The sequence below is a fragment of the Mycetomoellerius zeteki genome, unplaced genomic scaffold, assembly GCF_001594055.1.
Source record: "Mycetomoellerius zeteki isolate Tzet28-1 unplaced genomic scaffold, Tzet1.0 scaffold145, whole genome shotgun sequence".
In the NCBI taxonomy this organism is placed as follows: Eukaryota; Metazoa; Arthropoda; class Insecta; order Hymenoptera; family Formicidae; genus Mycetomoellerius; species Mycetomoellerius zeteki.
The window spans coordinates 3302280-3325309 of NW_017256393.1; the positions used below are offsets into that span (position 1 = coordinate 3302280).

Here is a 23030-nt window from a genome sequence, read left to right on the forward strand (position 1 = left end):
ATTAATGCTCGCTCAATGAATACATGTCGCTAACGAATAATGAAATGCAAAGTGTCGATATGGCAATACGCATAGGAGGTACCCCAACAAAGGCAAACTTGATTGTGTCTTGTGAGGAAGGAGATTAATTATATGTAAATTAAATATGTGCTATTATAGAAAAGCACACTTAAATTTTACAAAGTGATGAGCTTTCGTATTTATTCTTTAATGCGGTAAGAAAAGATTATTTATTGAACAAACATGTTCAAAATACTAATTAATATACAGAATGTCCCAGAAAATATAAAGAATTTGTTTTGAATTTATAGGCAAAAGAAAATACAGAACTTGGTACACACGTGTACCTTGAGATAAACAAAATAAAAATGGAAATTCTTGAATTTCCACTGGCAAGGACATGGATTTTAAATTCAAGAAAGTTACCGATCTACCATTTTTTTTATAAATTTCGTCATACATTCTATTTTTTAAATATTGGAAAGAAAGAAAGGGCTATTTTTTCAAAGTTCTGAATAAAATGTGAAAAAATAGATTAATAAGATTTTACAAACCATGCTAATTAAAGATTATTGTAACGATTCTAACAAGAGTGATTCGTCAAGTACGTTGGCTCTCTGGTGTTCATAACGTATACCAAAGAGTAACAATGCGATAAGCGTTTGACAAAATCGATTCGATATCTAACTTAGAATACATTTTGAACTAATTGTATGCGATAGACATAAATCATATACGTTCTAAACTGTATTTTTACAAGTGCAATAAATTGCGATGCTTATACAAATTCAACAGATCCAATTTACGAGTTTATTTAAAGGAAACTTTGAACTGCAATCCTCAACTGCAACCCTTTTTATCTTTCTCTAAAGTTTGCGTCAGAAAATTACTTATAAAAATAATCACATGCATATGATGAGTTTATGCGGTAAAAATGTTTAAATTTTTCTCATTTGTTTTATTATCTGACAAATGAAGCTGAAAGAGCTTCATCAGTCATGACAGCTGTGGGTAGCTGTTAAAGAGCATTCGAACCTATCAAATATTTACCAAGATGATGCATCGATCGGTCAGTCGATTAATACAAACGAGTGGAATATTTGTAAGATTTTATAGTAATAACTAATTGTATGTTGATTAATTTGAAGTAAATAGTAATTTTTTCCTTAGAAATTCGTGAAACAATCTCGCGCAATAATTATAAATTCGCGAAGCTTTCACGTAAACGTTAGTCCAGCGGAAAAAGCAAAGTGTGGCGTGGAAAAAGGCGGCAGTGTAAGTACACTTTATTAGAATTATTTAATAAAAATCTTTACAGGATAAACCAAATATTCAACAAAATTAAAAAAACAAGAAATTACCTTAAAATTCTTTAATTAGAAAATTCTTATATTTACTTTAGTTGCTCAATATTATGCATGCTCCTAATTTACAGAATTATCCTCTGATAGACCATTGCTATGATGTAGTAATAGTAGGAGCAGGAGGCGCCGGATTGAGGGCAGCTTTTGGACTTGGTAAAAAAGGATATCGTGTGGCAGTAGTATCAAAACTCTTTCCGACCAGGTCGCATACCGTGGCTGCCCAGGGTGGCATAAATGCTGCTATCGCCGATCAGCAAAAAGATAATTGGCTGTATCATATGTATGATACTGTGAAGGGATCCGATTGGCTAGGGGATCAAGATGCTATACATTTACTCGCAAGAGAAGCGCCTCGAGCGGTCTACGAACTCGAAAATTATGGTAAACTCAATGAATCACAAATATAATTATCTTGAGAAAAGCTATATGCAATATATATGTATATAAATATATAGCTTAACAATTTATATAAATATATATATTTTATATTTATATACATATTATACATATACATATACGTTAATATTGTATTATATATTATATACACAAATATATATATATGTATATAATTTGGATAATGTTATAATACATGATTTATATTAAATAAAAATACCAAAAAACTCGTAGGATGTCCATTTAGTCGCACAGAAGATGGTAGAATATATCAGCGAGCTTTTGGTGGCCAGTCGTTAAAATTTGGCAAAGGCGGACAGGCTAAGCGAACCTGTGCTGTCGCCGATCGAACCGGTCATGCGGTACTTCATACCCTTTACGGCCAGAGTCTTCGCTACGACGTGCATTATTTCGTCGAGTATTTCGCCCTCGACTTGCTTATGCACGGCCGATGTTGCAAAGGGATTCTGGCTTGGGAATTGGAGACCGGACTCCTACACCGATTCAGAGCTCATCATACAGTAAGAGAAAGCTACAAAATGTTATATAATATTTATTTAATTTATTGCTTATACCCTATGGGTGGAAATTACGATCAATCAAAACAATAGGAGCTAAAATTCCTTTGTCCTCACTAGTCAAATTGTAATCTTCAATCTTCAATCTTCAATGGCTGCGTTCAGCAAAGAAAATTAATCAGTTAGCGCTTAGTGATTCTTTAATATGATTGGTTCTTGCCGTTAGTTCTTCGCAAAATCTAAGTGTAGGAACCAATCGTATTAAAGAATCACTAAGCGCTGATTAGTTTTCTCTGCTGAACGCAGCCAATGCGCAGTCTGATACCGGCCTAAGAAAGTGGCTGCGTTCAGCAGAACGTTTGTTTTGCAACTGTTGGAAGTTTCCAACAGTTCGCGCTGATTGGATCATACTTTTAGATCTAGAAGAATGGTCCTATCTCAGTAGACAATCATAAAACGGTTGCAAAACTGTTGAGTCTGCTGAACGCAGCCAGTGGCTACGTTTACACCGTGCGCTTAGTCCGCGACCTATAGGTGTCCTTGTTTATCCTGTAGGTTAAATAAAGACACCTATCGTATAAGTCACGGACTAAACGCACGGTGTAAACGTAGCCAATCAGTGGTAGACCACTGCGCATGTATCAAGCATACATCACATTCGGCCAACTTTCGGCTATATCCGGAGCGGTTCGTGTCAATGGCTGCGTTCAGCAGAACGTTCGTTTTGCAACTGTTGGAAGTTTCTTTCGAGCTGATTAGATCATAATTTTAGATCTAGAAGAATGGTCCTATCTCAGCAGACAATCATAAAACGGTTGCAAAACTGTTGAGTCTGCTGAACGCAGCCATTGTATTATGATTCTGCCTTATCGGCTGGGAGCTAGCTAGCTCCTGGCTAGTTTTCCCATCTTTTTTGCTATTCATTTTTTATAATATGATCTATTAACCCTAGCTTAATACATTCTTTTTTTCTACCCTTGATACACACACTCGGATCTCTAGAATCCTATCCATATTTGTTACCGTATCTTCTGTAAAAATGGACGTATTTCAATTAATTTTTTTTTCAATCGATGGAGAATTGATTAAGGAATAATGTGTAAGAGTCGATAGAATTAAGGAATTTCAAGATATATAAGTTCAAAGAAAAAGAAAAGTTCAGAAACAAAAAAAATCTCGATTTAGCGAATTACACTGGAGATCCTCAATGTGTCTTGTGTATAGCTAGGATTAATAATACAAATAAATCGATGTTGATGATAAAAACAGCTATTATCTCGTAGGTAATTGCAACAGGTGGTGCCGAAAGATGTTATTTCTCCTGCACTGCTGCACACGCCTGCACTGGCGACGGCATGGCGATCGCATGTCGAGCAGGATTGCCGTTGCAAGATATGGAATTCATTCAGTTTCACCCGACCGGTATTTTCAGATCAGCTACACATCTCGCGAATAACTCTTATTTTCCCTCATTCAAGTTCTTTTACTCAGATAGCAACGTGTTTGTCTTGTTGATGGTATATTGCTTGCTAAGTATGCATTGCTAAGTATGTGTTGCTATCAGAATTGCAGCAACTGAGTCCTCATTTGTTGGCAACTTGATGCCTTCACGATATGATAACATTGAATAGCAACTTGCCAGCAATTTGCCGACAACTTTAAAATCATCATCATCAAAATTCGTACTATTGCCATCATGTTGCCATAATAATATGCAGCATTATACAATGCTGTCATATCCTCTACAGCACAAAAGTTGCAGCAACAATGCTGCAACATTGCAGCAATATTGCATGTTGCAGCAATATTGCAGCGTTATTGCAGTGATATTACTGCAAATTCTGTGCTGTATGGGATTGCCGACAACGCAAGATAACATTAATGTAGCTATCTTGCTGTTAACTGCTGGCAATACATATACACATTGTTGTCTACAAGTTGCTACAATGTCGGTATATTCGAAATCGTCGAAGACAAATCTATGGCAAATTGTCAGCATCATAAGTAATCACAGATTTGCGAGATTTTGCTGAGACATGCTTTGCTATCTGGGTAATTGACTGATTGATTTTTGTACTGTAGGTATTTACGGAAGTGGCATACTTATAACCGAGGGTAGCCGGGGAGAAGGCGGCAAACTCATCAACTCCATGGGAGAGTTCTTCATGGAGAAGTACGCGCCTGTGGCTAAGGATTTAGCTTCCCGCGACGTCGTGTCGAGAGCTATGACTATGGAAATACTGAACGGAAGGTTGGCATAATCCTTTGTATTCTAATTCGCATTTTTTCTCTTTGCAAAAAAATCAAGAGTTAGTGTATTTAACTTATATGAAAAGAAGGATGGAGAGCCTGTAAAGATGTCCAGAACATCATAAAGGCGATAGGATTGTTAAAAGAAAATTTCTTTTATAGTTGTAAACAAACTTACTGTCGTATACATGTAAATCTTTATTTAAAAGGAACTAAATAAATTTTACAATGGATCTATATATTTAAATAAATAAGCAAGAAAAAGGCTATAAGTTTCTAAAACTCTATTCATTATCTCGACTAGAAGTTGAAATACACTGTTAATTATACTGAATTAGTTACACATCATTGCCCAAGAACTCGTGACACATGTGGCAACATTCTCTGGCATGACGCATCTGGCAATAGACTCTACGTATAATGGAAGAAATATTAGGAATAGGAATAAATATATTAAATTTTGAAGAAATAATGAAATTGGGAATAGAGATTAAACGTAATGTACAATAAATACAAATAAGATAAATAAGAAAAACACATTACTTTATGCTATTTTTCGCAGGGGCGTTGGGGAGAAGAAGGATCACATTTATTTGCAGTTAACTCATCTACCAGCCGAACTGATACGCGAGAGGCTGCCCGGAATTTCGCATCTCGCCTGGGTATTTGCCGGAGTAGACGTGACGAAGCAACCGATCCCCGTGATTCCCACGGTGCATTATAACATGGGCGGCATACCCACAAATTGGCGTGCGCAAGTAAGAAATTTATATTTACACATGATTTATTCATTATCATTATTTTAATTATTTCTAATTAACCAATTTATTATTATTATTATTATTATCTTTAACTATAACCGACGTAGAAATTGCATCAAATTAATCATTTTGGTCACTATTTTTTAAAATTAATAATTTAAAATATATTTTTTATATAATATTTACACATATTTATTGTGTATAGAAATTTAAATATATTTTATAAAATATAAAATTTGACGTTATATGTATATCCAATATTATTGTAAATATATTATATTATTAATCAAATATACAAAACGTATCTGTATGTATATTACATGATACAATACAATCATATTATTATCGTTAATAATACGTATACTTTATTATTTTATTGATAAAAGTAAACACACGGTAGGTATTTGATTATTTCTGCAGATCATGCAAATAAACATATTTACAGAGAGATTTATGATTATCGCGGTTATGGCACAGTCACTTAATGACGTAATTGCATTTTTGACGTAATTGTCATAAATAATACCTTGTCAGGTATTAACGCGAGAAAATGAGGAGGATATATCGATCGAAGGTCTCTGGGCAGCCGGCGAGACCGCGTGTGCGTCCGTTCACGGTGCTAATCGCTTGGGCGCCAACAGTCTCCTTGAAATTGTGGTCTTTGGCAAAGCCATCGCCGATCAAATCGATTGCATTGCCAGGCCTGGCGAACGTCACGGAGATCTGTCATCAGTAAGGAAAAAGTTACCTTAAAAACATTTCTTTACATTCTGAAAGGCAACTTTTTGTCGCCGCGAATTTAATGTCGCGCAATATATATTGCACATTACCGTCCCCACATTACATTTCAGATTATTTTATAATGTTACGTCTTAAGATCAATCGACAAAGAATCTTTTTGTTATAATTTTAAACAATTATATATTAAATAGTATAATTAAGCAATAACAATTACAATAATTAATATTATAAATATTTTGACAATTACTTCATATATACGTTTTTAATACATATCTTTAAAGTAAATTTTTATATTACTATTTTAATTTTTTTTATACATATACATATCTTTTTTCTTTTTTCGATATATAATGCGGGGTCTACAATAGAAGTCGTAGCGGTCGTAGAGTCTCAAGTCGTAGAAAATTAACCAGTTACAGTTGAATATGAGAAGAATAATCGATTATGATTGGTCAATTTTCTACGACTTGAGACCCTACGATCGCTATGACTTCTATTGTAGACCCCGCATAAGTCTTTTTCTTAAAGTTGTATATTAAGACCGTGAAATGAGGACTTGCGCGTTCAAATCGAGCAAGTGTTTTACGAGTCATAAATTATGTAAATGCATATTGTCAAAAACCGATTTGGATGCAGGACATTGGTGAGCAGTCGATTTGTCGCTTCGATGCAACCCGTTATGCGAAAGGCTGCGTTCCCGTGGCCGAGCTGCGTGAAGAGATGCAACGTACGATGCAGAAATACTGCGGAGTATTCAGAACTTGTGACATTTTGCAGCGCGGATGTAGGGAGATGTCCCGTCTCTACACCTGTGATCTGCCGGATTTATGCGTAAGCTGTTAATGCACCTCAGCATTAATTGTAAAATTATTTAAAGGAAGAAATTTAGAAATTTAAAACATAAATTAAGCGAAATATTTATAAATAAAATTTGCTCAATAGTGGATACAAATTTAAGGAATATGTTGAAATGAATACACTATATTAGGATTATATAATTGTAAATTATGGAGAATTATATTATATTATATATATATATGGAAATCATTTTATTTATCTTATTCTAAAATCGTTGTCCAAAATTCGCGAATTAATTTCGTAATTACTCATCTGAAAATTTGTACAATTTACGGAAATCTCGATTTGCAATAACGGAATTATTAACAATAGCCCGATATGATTGCGTGAAATAATAGCACCGCTAGGTCGCAGTCGATGGCGCAACAGCGTCGTTGCATAAGATGATAATAATATGCGAGACACTTTATCAACACCCAGACGCACATGTGGATCGCTTTGAAATGTTCTTTTTAGGTGCAAGACCAGTCCCTCATTTGGAACACCGAGCTCGTTGAGGCTTTGGAGCTGCAAAACATGATGCTGGTCTGCATGCACACTGTATACGCAGCTGAAAATCGAAAGGAGTCGAGAGGATCGCACGCCAGGGAAGATTTCAAGGTTCAAATAGGGAAATTATATCAATTATATAAAAAAAATTAAAATGTCGCGTAAATTTGTATAAATAATTAATTCAAATAAGTAATTCAGTAACGCTGCTGGCTGCGATTTTTCGAATTTAATTTTTTTTTACATAATTAAAATTAAACGTAATTTTAATTATGAGCTTCTCAGTAAATTGAATCGAGAGAAATTATCGTGAACGCTTATTTCGTTTCTAGGACAGAATTGACGAGTATGATTACACGAAACCGCTCGAGGGTCAAAAGAAACGACCTTATACAGAACACTGGCGCAAACATTCGCTTACGTGGGCTCAGGAGGATGGAACGGTTAGTTAAAATGCCAGAAGAGTAAATGCAATCAAATTCTCTTTGATGGAACGTATTTTTGATAAAACAAGGTCAAACGTCTCGGAGATTACAAATGAAAATGCAAAAAGTTTCTACACTTCGTTATAAAAGAGCTACTGAAATATATCCAGTCGATACAAACTGAAAATACAAACATAACATCATTATTTTAATTTCGTACTCAGTAATTATAAGTAGCATAACGTTAAAATAATTTCGAATTTAATATAAATATTTACACGTAGTGTTACATAACAGTTACATTGTTGAGAAGAAATTACAACGTCGATGTCACTTTTAGTTGATGTCGACTGAGTAATTATGCACTACTGGATATTACATGAGCAATATTATTTATCTTAAAAAATTCACTACGTAATTTATGCGATTTCTTAAAAATACATTTGATTTATCGTATTTTATATGGCATATCTTCATTTGAGATATGTCTTAATTATTACTGATTGTCGCGAAACATTGCGATTTAACGGCACGTTCTGTTTACAGATCTATATCTCTTATCGGCCCGTTATCGATACGACTCTAGATGAAACCGAGGCCCAGCATGTGCCCCCTGCAGTTCGAGCATATTGACTCAAGAAATGAATAACTGGCAACTAGATGTGAATGAAACAAAGGAAGCAATTCAATTATGAATCTAAGTCGGCTGTCGCGTTATCGTTTAACACATTTGTAATCAAGCGCACGAAATGCGAAAATTAAATATCACCAGAAACCGGAGAAAATCGTCAAAAATATTTCTTAAATATTACTTTTAAATATTTTTCTCACACAGATACCTTTCCTTATAGAAATTTAATGCTGGACGGTAGTGATTAATTATTTTGAGTATTAAAAAATACTAAACAACATTTTTTAATACTCCAAATAGATAACTTCCAGTTTAAATTGGATAAAGATATCTCGCACGCGACACACCGTAGTTTACTGGCAAAATAATTAACGCCCACGTCAATTAATCTGTAACAGAGAAAGCGAATCAAAAGTGACATTGTGTTTTTAAAACAATTTTAGAAGAACACTCCCTTGAATATTCGCCGGAGGCTGTTGTGATAAAAATTATGCAAGAATAGTGATGAAACTTCGTAATCTCTTAGCCATTTCTTTTTATCTTTATACAAAGGAGATACGGTACTTCACGATGTCAATGCATCTGCAACTTAATTTCGTAAGAGATAAATCGTTAATTGTACTTTCGCTGATAACGCAATTATAAACGCGCTGATAAATGCTCAATAAATTTTGTACGGATAACATATATACTATTACTAATCGTTTTATTTATTCCACTAAACATGCATATTAAGTATATATGTATGCCTATAAATCCAAGAGATACATCTGATGATCTATATCATAATCGCAAATTCTCTAAACGTTCCTAAAATATTATAATTTTTATTTTATAGAACAAAGAGAATATTAGTATATAATTTATAAAATAAAAACAATATATCAGAATAGAATATATCCTAATATAACCCAAGTAAAACAAATCACGATAATGTCAAAATCACATTAAAATGAATTAATAACTGATTAAAAAATGACTTTTAGTAATCATTTTGATGTCATATATAATGACTTGTGTTCTGCTTGAGAATTAATGCGTATGAATGTCACATATACAAAGAAATCTAAAATAAACCTATTATATTAAATTTTTAAAGTTAATTATATAGCTACCCAATCAGTACACAACATTAAAAAAAAATATTTAAAAGATATTTTTTTAATATTTATTTAATGTAAAAATATTAAGTAAATGTTTAAAAAATGTTTTTTTAAATATTGTGTGCTGATTGGGTATTTCTACAATTTATCTCTTTTGCTTCTTTCTCTTTCTCTCTCTTTAATATAAAAAATAAAATATGAAATCAAAGTCTTCTAAGCCTCCTTAGAATTACTTAATTTAAATTAAAACTCCCACTTTTGTTTGTCATTTGAGATTTGTTCGCATCGCATGCTCCAACATGTTCCAATATGCTCCTACCACAGCTCTTACTCACTCTAACGCGCTAGATAGAGTGAGTAGGAGCTAAGGTAGGAGCATGTTGGAGCATGTTGGAACTTGCGACGCGACAAACCTTTGATTACACATGCGTGAAATAAAAGTGAGGTTATTTGCACGCATGACACGATTACACGTGCGACATGAACATTTTGCGCAATGTATCGTTAAGGTGACCCTACACGGTCAACAATATTGATCAATAATATTAAATCAGAAATATTGACATGCATCAATATTTTTAATATTTTTACAACCTTACGCGATCAGTATTATTGACAATATATTTCTTAGTTTACGTACATTATCTACTGCACTGTGACATACTGTGATATATATGGATCCTAATAAAGCGATACTGATGCTCGAGAATCAAAATTCAGATCAGTACGTACATCAATCCATCAGTAATATTGTCAGTATTTAATTGTTAATACTGACAGTACATTATTGTTGACCATGTAGGGGTCACCTTTAGAAACGATAAGATGATTGAAAATGTGAGATTCATTTGATCTTCGGACTAGGATTTTATTAAGTTGGTGCAAATGAAGTGACGTTTTTCTATATTGCTATATCAACAACAGCCATTACTTTGTTAAAAAATGAAAATTTAAATTTAAAAAAGAATTTTAAAGCTTGAAAACTGATCTACTTCCAAAATTTACTATTTTTTTTTAATTTATGTGACTTCAGTAATTTTTACATATAGAAAACTACCGGCTGAAAAAAATGAAAAAAATTTCTTCTCACTTTGTAGGTCTGTCACGTGTCCACAAAAAAATCGAAAAAATTTTTGATTATCTATCGTGGAAGCTTGAAGTTTTTCCTACAAAATCATTTTTTAATAATGTTCTTACGATTTTTTTTGTTTCTGAGTTACTCGCGGAGTAAGTAAAAAGGAGCATTCTGACTTTGATTGCTCATAACTCCGTTAAAAATCATTATACCGCAATTAAAAATATAGTTTCTTAAAGCTAAAACTTTGCTCTATCGAATGGTATAATCGCAAATTTTTTTAAAAATCTAGAATATATTGAAAAAAGAAAATCACCATTTTATAATACGAAAAACTGTCTGTATTTCGTTTGCACCAACCTAATAACTTCCCGATTTTAAAAGTTCAGTAATATATATTTTTATTATGATATCATGATGCAGGTGCGAAACCACGCGAATTATGCGAAATACACATTTGGATACGGGATGACGTCTCAGGTCTCAGCACGTTGGAGCACGTTGGCAGCACTGTGCGCGCGCAACATTCCGGCGACGCTCGGAGTCTCAGTCGGTGTCGAGCCGCCGAACTGAGCGGGTCGAAGTACCGATAATATCGTGAGGGTTAGTCGCGTGTTGCGTGCGCGCGGGTCTGTCACGGGGGCGTATCTCGACGGGAAGCCAAGCACAGGTGCTGGGTGACGTAAGATGAGCGGATTACTGAAGCTGTCGGCGTCGTTGCTGCCGAGGAGTCTGCCCGGATCGGCGACGCTGGTGAGAACCGGAGCACGCGTTCGCAATTTTTCGCAATTCGAACAATAGAGGTTGTCGACGCGGCTTTACGTCCCCGTTCACGCGGATTCTCACCCCGTGAAGATAGAACGCGGTCGCGGCCGCGTTTCTCTCGCTGAGAAAATGGAGTACAATCGTCGGCACCGAGGGTCGGTTCTTCCGCGTGAAATCGGAACTCGAACCTCGACGGGAATTAGAGCCTCGATCTCGGGCGCACCTGGCCTAGAAAATCTCGCGTTACCAGCGGCCTCGCGCCATCTTAAAGGAAGAAAAAAAAATTCCGTCGAACGTCCCGTTGTCCGTTATTCGGCGGATTGTACCTTTGTGGCGGCAGGTCAGGGTTTCGCGGATTCACGTCCACGTTTCGGCTCGTTATGTAATTTTTTATTCGCCGTCCCGTCGGCGATTACTCGGCGAGGTGCGTCGACGTAAAAGTCGAGGTGGATCAATTACGTAAGGTGCGCGCGACCGACGAATAAATACACGCGCCCGGAAACGCGCGTCTTGCCGCCCGCGTTCACGTCGTCCGCTCGTGGTAAACAGCATCCCCCTCGACTTCCCACCGTCGAGGGAATATCTTCCGTCTTCCCAATTCTTTCCTCGCTCGTTCCTGAGAAATCCCGCCACAAGATAGAACACATTCATTCTATTTCCATATGTTCGGCCGCATCGACCGGCGGGGGCTGCTCGCGTCTAACGGACTAACGGTGTCCACTCGATGCCTCGATTCCGAATCGAGATATATACTTTTACGGCATTTCGGCGTGGATGTCGATTAATTTGAGCGGTAAACGAGGTATCGATATATCCACAAGGCATTTGAACGAACGAGGCGACGTAGATTCGCGATATTAATTGTTTCCGTTCAATTCGTCATTCAGAATTAGAGATTTGAGAACCTTTTTACAGATACAGACGCAACGTGATACGAAAGAAGTAGGCAGCGAGATAGGCGTGAAGCACACCTGTGCGAAATGTCGCGTCGCGCCTGAATTGATAACGAATTGATAACTTTATTTCACGTCTTCGTTTACCGGGTTTTGCTAACGGTATGCTTTCGAAAAGCATGTGCGTGCAAAGTTTATCGCGCATGAAATATTTACGATCGTCACAAAATGACATCGAGCTTAATTTGTATCAAGATTTTTATTCCAGTGCGAATTATGTGAACGTCGAGAGCGTTTTATTAAAAAGATAATTATTATCATCTGAAAACATTGTCATTATTTTAACCGACGTATCCACGATATTTCGTAGCCTTTAACGATTAATTGCATCAATCTACTACCGAATTTTTAGCTAAATATTTGAATGACGAAGCAATATTTTTTTTTAACTCGGAACGAAATTAAAATAAAACAAATTAATCTAATTTTTTTTCAACATTTTCAAGATAAAAACCCTTCCCCCTCCCCCTTAACGTAGCAAAATAATATTGAATTATTGACTTTTCCGAGAAAATAACGAAATACCGATATTGCGCGATCTTAAGATCAAACAGAAATGTGTTTTTTGCCTTATCTTTGAGTACGAACAATTGTAAGTTGACGATAAGCCACAGAAAATTATCATTTTCTGCAAATATTCCGAGCGATATATACCTAGTGTTTATCACTTTTAATTATTTTGCAACGAGATATACGGCAACGAAGAGACTCGCACTATCTCTATTTTTCTCCTAGCGGGTCTAATTAACTCGCTAATTGATCTTCAGGTTAATTTCAACGCAGTTTGTAGAGTCATGCTCGTTACGTCTTCATAAAGACATAAAATATATACGCAGTTTATATGAATTTTCCGTGAAGTATTGTGAATCAGCATTTAGTTATTACAAGCATTTAGTTAAAACCGTTTACTTATATAATATCTTTTTATATTGCTTGCATCATGTTTCCATTTTTTATATCTTAAAAAGAATTTGTAGATTTTAATCATAAGCACTTCGCTATATTCTCGCAAAATTTCCTCGCGGATGCGTAAAATTTTATTTGTAAATAACATAAAATTGTTTAATTGTATATTATATAATTGTTTATATTTATATTTTATATACTTATATGTTTAATTATGTGCAATATATAATCTATATATAAAAACAATTAATGGAAATATATACGCTTTATCTCTACAACAATACTTACCGTGGGATTTCGTAAATAGAAAATAAATACATATATGTACATACGTACGTACGTATGTATACGTAATCGCATATTCGTGACTCATTATATATAACAACGTATTCACGTGATCTTATCTAACAATAATTCTCGAATCCGAAAGGAAGTAATTGAAGCTTCCTCAGCAATCTGTTAAGAGCTTATAAAAGTAGGAAACTAGATATCAGCATCATTTTTTTTTCCGACTGGACATACCGCCTGGTATCGCTGTCTGAAATTCTGTTTCAGTAGAATTCGAATTTTATATTATATCATAGGTCGAATATATTTTTTATCATATAATATATTCTTGAATTTTATATTTACGAAAAATTTACGAAATATGGAAGTTATACAACCAACTGTTACATCAATTAAACGCTCTAGCGAGTGAATCGGTTAATAAACGTGAATTCTTAATTATAGAAAGCTGTATTGTGATTTGCTTGCCCTTGGTATCTCTACTTCGCTTCCGTTTCACAGAACAAGCTGGGACTGCCGCTTCTCGGCAACCGCAAACTTCACCACACGTCGGACCGAACGGCCAAGATTTCCAACGAAATCTCCAAACATTACCCGTTGGTGGATCACACATATGACGCGGTGGTGGTGGGAGCCGGCGGTGCTGGTCTACGCGCGGCTTACGGCCTCGTCGCCGAGGGATTCAAGACCGCAGTGGTCACCAAGCTGTTCCCGACGAGATCGCATACAGTCGCCGCCCAGGGCGGCATCAATGCCGCCCTGGGCAACATGGAGGACGATAACTGGCAGTGGCACATGTACGACACCGTCAAGGGCTCGGACTGGCTAGGCGATCAGGATGCCATTCACTACATGACCCGCGAGGCACCGAAGGCCGTCATCGAGCTGGAGAATTGCGGCATGCCCTTCAGTCGCACTACCGACGGTGAATGAGAATCTCTCTCTCTCTCTCTCTCTTTCCATCATCAAATAGACCCAGTGAGCTCTATAGTATACTGGGACACGCGCGTTCCCTATACTAAACTATAGAAAACTACGGCCCATGACGGAGAAAAGGAAGGCAAACAAATATTTATCTTTCTGATTCTTTCCTACTTGTAGTAGTAAAACAACATTAGCCAATCAGCAAATCCCTAACAAAGAAAACAGTACAATCTTTACATCAGAGTGTCATTGGCTACGTTTACACCGTGCGCTTAGTCCGCGACCTATACGATAAGTGTCTTTGTTTAATCTACAAGATAAACAAGGACATCTATTGTATAGGCCGCGGCCTAAATGCACGGTGTAAACGTAGCCAATGTCTTAAGATACTATATCTACATGAAACAGAGAGATAAAAAGGATTTAAAAAACTTATATAACAATATAAAACCATGATAGAATATGCTATATATAGAAAAGTCGATTTAAATCCAAATTTAAATATCACAAATAAATAAATTAAAAATTAAAGGAAGTTGCAAGAAAATGTAGAAAGAAAGAACTCTATAAAGGAGAATAAACCTGAAAATAAATTATTTTTTATAAGGTTTTGGACTTTATTCAAATTTTATAACGATACAACCAAGGACTAATATTGAGACACATAATCGAAATAAATTGTTTCGCACAAATATTTTTTTTAACATTCTTGATATCAATTAATAAATTGATATTTAAGAACTCAGATCAGAAATGTCCTCACTGGTCATAGTCGCGCCTGTTCCCGACGTTGCAGAATCTGATCCTACGTCGGAATCGTCTCTCTTGCTTCTAGAACGTCTGCTTTCTTTTCTTCCCTGAAACGTAAATATCCATATGTTATTTAAAACTTATCACGGATTATAAACATTATAAAATAGTAAAACTGCCAAGTTCTAATTTTACATTTTTTAAATAACATAAACATTAAATGTACGTATTGAATTTTTTATGAATTAATAATTAACTGAATATATAATAATTTAATGACAAGATTTAAAAATACAAAAATTATATAGGACTTTAATTTTACTAAAAATATAAGAAAAGTCAGTGAAAGCTTATTTAACAAACAAACCTCTCGTTCATTCTTTTTCTGGTCTCTTTGATTTTCGGTCTTCTTTGAAGAGTCACTGCTATTAGGCTTATTTTGCTGTGTATTCTTAGTATTTTGTTGCGATTGTTGCTGCGCCAACTTGGCCGCTTCTACGTAGGGCATCTTCTCCGTGGATGACATTTGCCGCCATGTTTGTCCCCCAAGACGAAACAGATCTCTGCTCTTCACCTTGTTATAATTCTGTAATTTGATTATTATGCTTACATAACGTTCGCATTATCCCCGTCATTTTTGCATTTCGTTACCTGCCTAAAGTCTTGCATAAAATTTAAAAAGGCATTCGCGCTTCTCCATTGCCTTCTTTGCAGAGGCTTACTTGATCTTGATCTTGATCTCGATCTCGATCTCGATCTCGATCTCGTGCGGGATGGCTTTCTGTCACGTTGGCTGGAATCTGTTCTGTCCGAATGTATACTTCATACAATTATTAAAAATGGGAAATAATGATAAGAGCAAACGATAAATGTTTCCAAAAGTTTGATCAAACCTGATATTTTTTATAATACACACTAGATGCATCCTAGTGAGTAGTCGTGCTTCTGGATGCACCCACTGTATTAAAACAGAAGCACTAAAGATCGTATTCATAGTCGTGATTCAACCTGAGATCTGATTTGTGTTAGATTTGAATCACTCTTTTATTTGAAAAATGTCTCCCAAACTATGATTTAATAAATCTGATTGGTCCAAACTTTGATTCAAATTTAGCCTGAAATGAGGATCAATTGTGGATCGATCTATGACTATGAATACGGACCTAAGGGTTGTATTCATAGTCGTGATTCAACTTGAGATCCGATTTAAGCTAGGTTTGAATCAGTCCTTCATTTGATAAACGCTTCTCAAATCGCGATTTAATAAATCTGATTGGTTCAATCTTTAGTTCAAGTCTAGCTCGCCTGAAATGAGGATTAATTATCGATCTTCGACTATGAATACGGACCTAATAGTAAAATAATCAGATAAATACTTATATATATGTAAAATAGCAATTTGAATTCTGGAGATATTCTGTCGTATAGCTATCATATTACATCTTAATTACGGATAGTTACGTTTACGTAACTCACTCATCTCGCATGCGTTTGCGACTGGAGGAGGGTCTTGATAGCTGTTGGTACTGATTATCAGAACCTCTTTCTTGTTGCCTTGTAGCTCCATCCTCTTCCATGCCTCCTATTACTTCATTAATTTCTTCTCTTCTATTGTCGTCTTCCATGATTTAATAATGATCCCAAAAAGATGTATTTACTTTATCAATATTTATGTACGCACCATTCTTATTCATCGATAAAAAGTAATTCAGAAGCAAGAATTTGTCCCTGCAATCGAGAAAATAAAACGCGAATTTTTTCACCGTGAAAATAACAAATGTCATTGCTAGGAATACTAGGTTGCTATGCAATTGAAGTTGCTGTTCGTCAGACTTGATTTTTTAAATGCTGCAATTATCTTTTTTTTAATATAATTTTTTTATTAGGGAATCTTCATATAGAGACTCTCTGTTTTACGTTGATAATCTTTGATATTTTAAACTTGAAATAATTGAATTATATCTTCGATAATTTAAACATGAAATAGAGTTATGAACTATAATGAATATCTAGAAGATCTTCAAAATTCTATTCGTCATATATACATATATTAACATTTAATTTATAAAACAAGTTTAGCCTTGAAGTCATCTTCGTCAAAAGCTATCATTTATTCCACCATGTCATTTATGACATTTTATTTAATATAAACTCCACATTTTTAAATCTCTAAGGATTTAAGATAATAAGTTTTGAAAAACTTACAATGTCATTACAATATTAATAAAAATTAATAAATAATATGTATCATAATAATATTTATCAAAATTAATTGAAACCGTCTTCATCTTTTCTATCAGGCAAGATCTATCAACGAGCTTTTGGTGGTCAATCTCTCAAGTTCGGCAAGGGCGGTCAGGCTCATAGATGCTGTTGCGTAGCTGACAGGACCGGCCATTCATTGCTACACACACTTTATGGTCAGTCATTAAGTTACGATTGTAATTACTTCGTCGAGTATTTCGCCCTCGATTTGCTGATGGAGGACGGCGAATGTCGCGGTGTGATCGCGCTTTGTTTGGAGGACGGAACGTTGCATCGTTTCCACGCCAAGAATACGGTGCTCGCTACTGGCGGCTACGGACGCGCCTACTTTTCCTGCACATCTGCACACACCTGTACTGGAGATGGTACCGCTATGGTCTCCAGGGCTAATCTGCCCAATCAAGACCTAGAATTTGTGCAATTTCATCCTACAGGTACATACTTAATACCTATACACTATTGCTCATAATTATTTGCACGACGGATATTTTATACTTTACTGCAATTTTAAAAGCTAAATAAGTATTTCTTCCATACTGTTAATAAAAAAAATAATATCTTATTATATATAGAATGATTATCTATATTAATAATAATATAGAACACTTACTTTTAAAAGTAAAATATCTGTTGTTTGAATAATTATGGTAGTATATATTTAATACACAGAATAAGATTATTGTTGCAACGTAGCATAAAAAAGTCTTTGATATATATTCAAGTATAATTATTTTTTAACGTTCTATGTATATGATACGAAGAATTAATTACGTAGTTCTTTAATTTGCACTAACCAAAAAACGTACTCATTTCAGGTATCTATGGCGCTGGATGTTTGATTACAGAAGGTAGTCGTGGCGAAGGCGGTTATCTGATAAATAGTGAGGGCGAGAGGTTCATGGAGCGTTATGCGCCGGTAGCGAAGGATCTGGCTTCGCGAGACGTAGTGTCTAGATCTATGACAATGGAGATTAGAGAGGGCAGGTGAGTCACTAGCCAACAAAGATGCGTTTTTTGTTGCGTCTTTGGATATATTCGTGGTAAATATAGTCCTTTATCTCTACTTAGAGGCGTTGGACCGGAGAAGGATCACATTTACTTACAGCTACATCATCTGCCACCTGAACAACTGGCTGCACGACTACCAGGTATTTCGGAAACGGCGATGATATTCGCTGGCGTCGATGTGACCCGGGAACCCATCCCCGTCATCCCCACCGTCCATTACAATATGGGTATGAATATAAACAACTGAAGTATTGAGGCTGTTAATACTTAAGATGCGACCTTCGGAAGAAAGAAGATACTTAATCGTGGATTACAATTAATACTCTATTAAAATATTACTGAGAAATATTTGTGTGTGTGCATATTATATCTGCATAACATTTAACGTATTAATAAAAAAAATAATTTAATTTTCCCTTCGCAATGAAAATGAAACTCCATTAAAATAGTTGTTGTTATGCAACGAGTTTTTTTCGTAATTAAAATTACGATTTTAGTTGAAAGTCCTGGCATTCTTCATCATGATGCTTGGAGTTGTCACGATTAAGTTTCTTCTTAGCAAGAAAATATTTTGATAAAATAGTTTATTAAATGCAACACAGAGTAATTTTTCAATGAGATTCAACTATTTATTATATATAAACTATTTTGTTTTACTTGTAATAATTTTTCTGTGGAAGAGATTGGTCTAGTAATATTATATTGATATTTATATTGAATTGCACGCGCAGGAGGTGTGCCGACAAATTACAAAGGTCAAGTGTTGACCAAAGAGAACAATCAAGACAAAATAGTACCTGGCTTATATGCGTGTGGCGAAGCAGCTTGCGCGTCCGTTCACGGCGCTAATCGACTGGGTGCTAATTCTCTATTGGATTTAGTCGTATTTGGGCGTGCTTGTGCTAAAACTATCGCTCAAGAGAACAAGCCTGGCGAGGCGATCGGATCTCTGAGACCTGTAAGTTTCTGCCACTTCAGATAAGCTCTCTATGAGCATATATATATATATATATATAAACTATATTTTTATTATAAGATAAATGTGTGTTACATCTTGCTTGTATATTTTAGAACGCCGGCGAAGAGACGGTAGCTAATTTAGACTGGGTCAGAAATGCCAACGGTTCCATCTCCACCGCGGAATTAAGGCTAACTATGCAAAAGACTATGCAAACGCACGCGGCGGTTTTCAGAGACGCCGAAAACTTGCAGGAAGGTAAAAATGAAAAGACCATTGATGTTTCACTTGCATACAATTGCCCGTCGAATTTACGAATATTGTAACATAGCATTGGAAATATTATTATGTATTTATTTCACAGGCTGTCGGAAAATGTCCGATCTCTACAAAAAATTGAAAGAGTTAAAAGTCGCGGACAAATCTTTAATATGGAATTCCGATTTGGTAGAAACGTTTGAGCTTCAAAATCTTATGATCAATGCAATGCAGACTATTGTTGGGGCGGAGAACAGAAAGGAGAGTCGCGGTGCGCACGCTCGTGAGGATTATAAACAGAGAATCGATGAATACGATTATAGTAAACCGACCGAAAACCAACAACCAAAATCTTTCAATCAACATTGGAGGAAGCACACGCTGTCAAAGATTAATCCGAAAACAGGAGAGGTATATTTTTCATTTATTATTTACAGATAGAGATGAGATTGATATGTTTTTATTGTGTCCATGAATGTTTTTCTCGTTTTTTTAAGTTTTTAACTTTGTATTTTTCACTCAATATTTACATTAATTAATTAGACTTTTATTATTGTTCTCCATTTTAATACTTCCAATCGATAACTTCTGTTTCACAACTTCTAATTCTATTTCATTAATTTAAGGTGTCTCTCGACTTTAGACCGGTGATTGACATTACGCTCAGTCAACAGGAATGTGCGACGGTTCCGCCAGCGATTCGTTCCTACTAAGCTAATTCTACAGACAATACTAAAATCCATCGCCTTAGGACTCTCATCAATCGCCACCGAATTTCGTTTTCAGCGCAATTTTGTTCTCGATCGCAGCCTAATATTAAGGATTACTTAGATCGAGCGTAAAGAAATGGTCGCAGCGACGATTTTTACGCTAGAACTATTGCGCAGGAAACCTAATTAATTTATTTCATACATACACATACGAACTTCATTATGCACCAAAGTTGATTCTTGTCACTCGCTTGCGCCGCGAGTCGCGCGAGCAGGATTAATGGTCCTCGTAAGATGCCGGTGCTGAGATTATTGTCCTCTCGTCTATATGAGGGAGTACGTACGATCTCGCTCAGCGGAATCGCTACTCAATTCAATAAGTAATAGTCGAAACTAGAACAATTCGCGGTAACGGAAGAAGGTTCGTATATAGGACCTTTTCAGGAAATGTGCGTTTTCTCTCCTGTAATATAGTACAACGTATCTCCAGTTACGACATGTTCTCAATGCGCTCAAGCCATAGTATATCGTATTCGCGTGCAGTGATAGCAAAACATCAAGGAACTTAATTGAATGTTATTTTACTTAGATTACAAATTCATATAGAGTAAAACTTTGATGCTAAAAGTATATTAGGTATGATAAAACTTTTAATAAAAGCTTATTATGAATTCTACTGGCAGGTATGTTTTTGAATTAATTAAATAATTCAAGAAATTTAAAATAATGATTAATTAATACTAATTAATTATTCACCATCTATGCACTTTGTAATTGATTATTAGACGATCATACTAAATCTTTATAATTTTTATCTATAAATGAAACATTAACATCTCAAGTTATTGCTACACGCGATGGTACTTTAAATGGTACAGCACCGTTAAACTTTGATACGCTTGTTATTCTTGATTGATTTGATGTTTATTACAGCTATTTATACACATATTTTTGCGATTGTAGACATATACAAGAATTGTTTCAAATATTTATTTTTAAATCTTCCTTTTCATGATATATGCTCTTGCAGAGAATTAATTAACACCTTAAAAAGGAGTTAATATTTATGACACTTAATAATAGTGATAATTTATGTTATTGCTCCGTATAATATTTTTATTTGAAAAGTGATCGAATAATTGAAATGTTTATAGGTGTCATTTACATTCGAGTACAATTATGAGCATATAATATTTAAAAAAATTGACAAAGTTATTTAAAAGTATATCTTTTCTCATATTTTTAATTGCGGCTGTATACTTAAATATCTTACAAGACAACATAGAAGCGGTATATTGATATAAATTGTTTTTATAGAATATACATATCTGTTGCAGAGCTATAAAAATTATTTATTATTATATATTATTTACTAACTTATTTTGTCAACAAAAATTGTTTTTAAAAAAATAATTTAAAGAGATAGGATTATCTTTAATTTTTTTCCAGTTTACAAATATCAAATAAACATAAAAAAAGGACAATAAGGAATTAGATTACGAGTTCAAAAATCATGACATCGCGTGATATTTCAATTTTATCGAATAACTCCTTCTATGTTGCCTTCCAGCATCGTACTGATATTACAATATGTACTTCATAAAATGTGAGTTGAATATTTAAAATATTAAAACACGGCACAGAGATACAAAATACTACTATAGTCTCGATTTGTAAAAAGATCGTGTAAGCGCGTTGCCTGTCATGATGAAAATGTACATACATAAATCGTAAAAGAAATCAATAAAAAAACGTTGATACATCTTTTACTCAATAGAACTAAATCATTTACTAACCAGTCGATTATTTATTCTTCATAAATGTTAATGTAGTATTTGAGTAGAGATATGATACTGGATTACAAAATATAATCTCGTGATACTATTTTGAATTAAATAGATTTATTCTGATACACATGAGAGAAACCCAAGAGCAGTGTTATTTTCTCTAATGCAGAAAATCGAAATATAAAATAAAGAGAAAAGACATGAAATATATATAATATACATATCAATTCACATTTTCCTCTTGGGAAATGATTTTGAATTGATAGAAGGGGGAGAAGACAAAGGAGATTCGTATTAACAAGTCATGGTGGATTTTTTGTAAGTATTTATTAAACCCATACTTTTGTAGTATTCGCGCGTCATAAATAAGAAGAGTTCGTAGATTAAATAAAAACTACTACCGAGGATTTTCTCTAAAGCATTAAACTAAAGCTCACCGCGAGCTAATACTCCAGACAATTTTTACACATTACAGTTTAATTTAATAAATGAGGATGTATTTTGAGATGAGCATGTATACTCGCACTCGTAATATATATATGTAATATATATAAGCTACCGAGGGAAAAGTCAGTAAACGTCCGAAAACATATCCTTTTGTTCATACATCTCGCTAAGAAAGGCTTCGGCACACGGGATCCTTATAAAACAATAATAAAAATCCGAAAAAGTCATTGGCACGACGTAAATGCTTTCCAAACTGACTTGACACAAAAAATTCTGCAAGGCCCATAACAACAACGATAGAATTTATAAAAGCATCACATTTAAAATATAAGTTATGAATATATTTAAATGAATCTGCATTTTGCCGTTAAGATATTTAAAGTATAAATATTAATTCGCATTA

General features: G+C 34.7%; 3 protein-coding genes across 4 annotated transcripts; 2 read left to right on the forward strand and 1 right to left on the reverse strand.

The window, feature by feature from the left end:
- Window positions 1-1054: 1054 nt before the first annotated feature.
- On the forward strand, window positions 1055-8574 carry LOC108731928 (succinate dehydrogenase [ubiquinone] flavoprotein subunit, mitochondrial). The gene is made up of 12 exons (XM_018462485.1): window positions 1055-1069; window positions 1171-1275; window positions 1436-1745; window positions 1992-2278; window positions 3559-3697; window positions 4358-4526; window positions 5088-5283; window positions 5821-6018; window positions 6664-6858; window positions 7342-7485; window positions 7707-7817; window positions 8346-8574. The coding sequence occupies exons 1-12, from the start codon at window positions 1055-1057 to the stop codon at window positions 8430-8432; spliced, it is 1956 nt and encodes a 651-aa protein (XP_018317987.1). The 3' UTR covers window positions 8433-8574.
- A 2721-nt stretch (window positions 8575-11295) lies between these two features.
- SdhA (succinate dehydrogenase, subunit A (flavoprotein)) lies at window positions 11296-21071 on the forward strand. Its single transcript, XM_018462647.1, has 9 exons — window positions 11296-11361; window positions 14022-14445; window positions 17495-17893; window positions 18275-18443; window positions 18528-18694; window positions 19199-19425; window positions 19539-19683; window positions 19790-20094; window positions 20310-21071. The coding sequence occupies exons 1-9, from the start codon at window positions 11296-11298 to the stop codon at window positions 20394-20396; spliced, it is 1989 nt and encodes a 662-aa protein (XP_018318149.1). The 3' UTR covers window positions 20397-21071.
- LOC108732042 (high mobility group B protein 2) lies at window positions 15145-16989 on the reverse strand. 2 transcript variants are annotated; one of them, XM_018462649.1, is made up of 4 exons: window positions 16671-16989; window positions 15846-15999; window positions 15562-15780; window positions 15145-15301 (listed from the first exon to the last, which is right to left on the reverse strand). In XM_018462649.1, the coding sequence occupies exons 1-4, from the start codon at window positions 16817-16819 to the stop codon at window positions 15179-15181; spliced, it is 645 nt and encodes a 214-aa protein (XP_018318151.1). In that variant the 5' UTR covers window positions 16820-16989; the 3' UTR covers window positions 15145-15178. The 2 variants fall into 2 exon arrangements, with proteins under 2 accessions (XP_018318151.1, XP_018318150.1); XM_018462648.1 differs by having other exon boundaries at window positions 15846-16014.
- Window positions 21072-23030: the final 1959 nt, after the last annotated feature.

Bases quoted from the DNA above. Each gene is read 5' to 3' on its own strand.
- SdhA (XM_018462647.1), top strand. From the start codon at position 11,296: ATGAGCGGATTACTGAAGCTGTCGGCGTCGTTGCTGCCGAGGAGTCTG. The intron at 19,426-19,538 runs GTAAGTTTCTGC...TGTATATTTTAG, and splicing joins CGATCGGATCTCTGAGACCT to AACGCCGGCGAAGAGACGGT. The intron at 20,095-20,309 runs GTATATTTTTCA...CATTAATTTAAG, and splicing joins TTAATCCGAAAACAGGAGAG to GTGTCTCTCGACTTTAGACC.
- LOC108732042 (XM_018462648.1), bottom strand. From the start codon at position 16,819: ATGGAAGACGACAATAGAAGAGAAGAAATTAATGAAGTAATAGGAGGC. The intron at 16,015-16,670 runs GTGAGTTACGTA...AATTGTATGAAG, and splicing joins CGCAAACGCATGCGAGATGA to TATACATTCGGACAGAACAG. The intron at 15,781-15,845 runs GTAACGAAATGC...ATCAAATTACAG, and splicing joins TTATGCAAGACTTTAGGCAG to AATTATAACAAGGTGAAGAG.
- LOC108731928 (XM_018462485.1), top strand. The intron at 1,746-1,991 runs GTAAACTCAATG...AAAAACTCGTAG, and splicing joins CTACGAACTCGAAAATTATG to GATGTCCATTTAGTCGCACA. The intron at 6,019-6,663 runs GTAAGGAAAAAG...ATTTGGATGCAG, and splicing joins GTCACGGAGATCTGTCATCA to GACATTGGTGAGCAGTCGAT.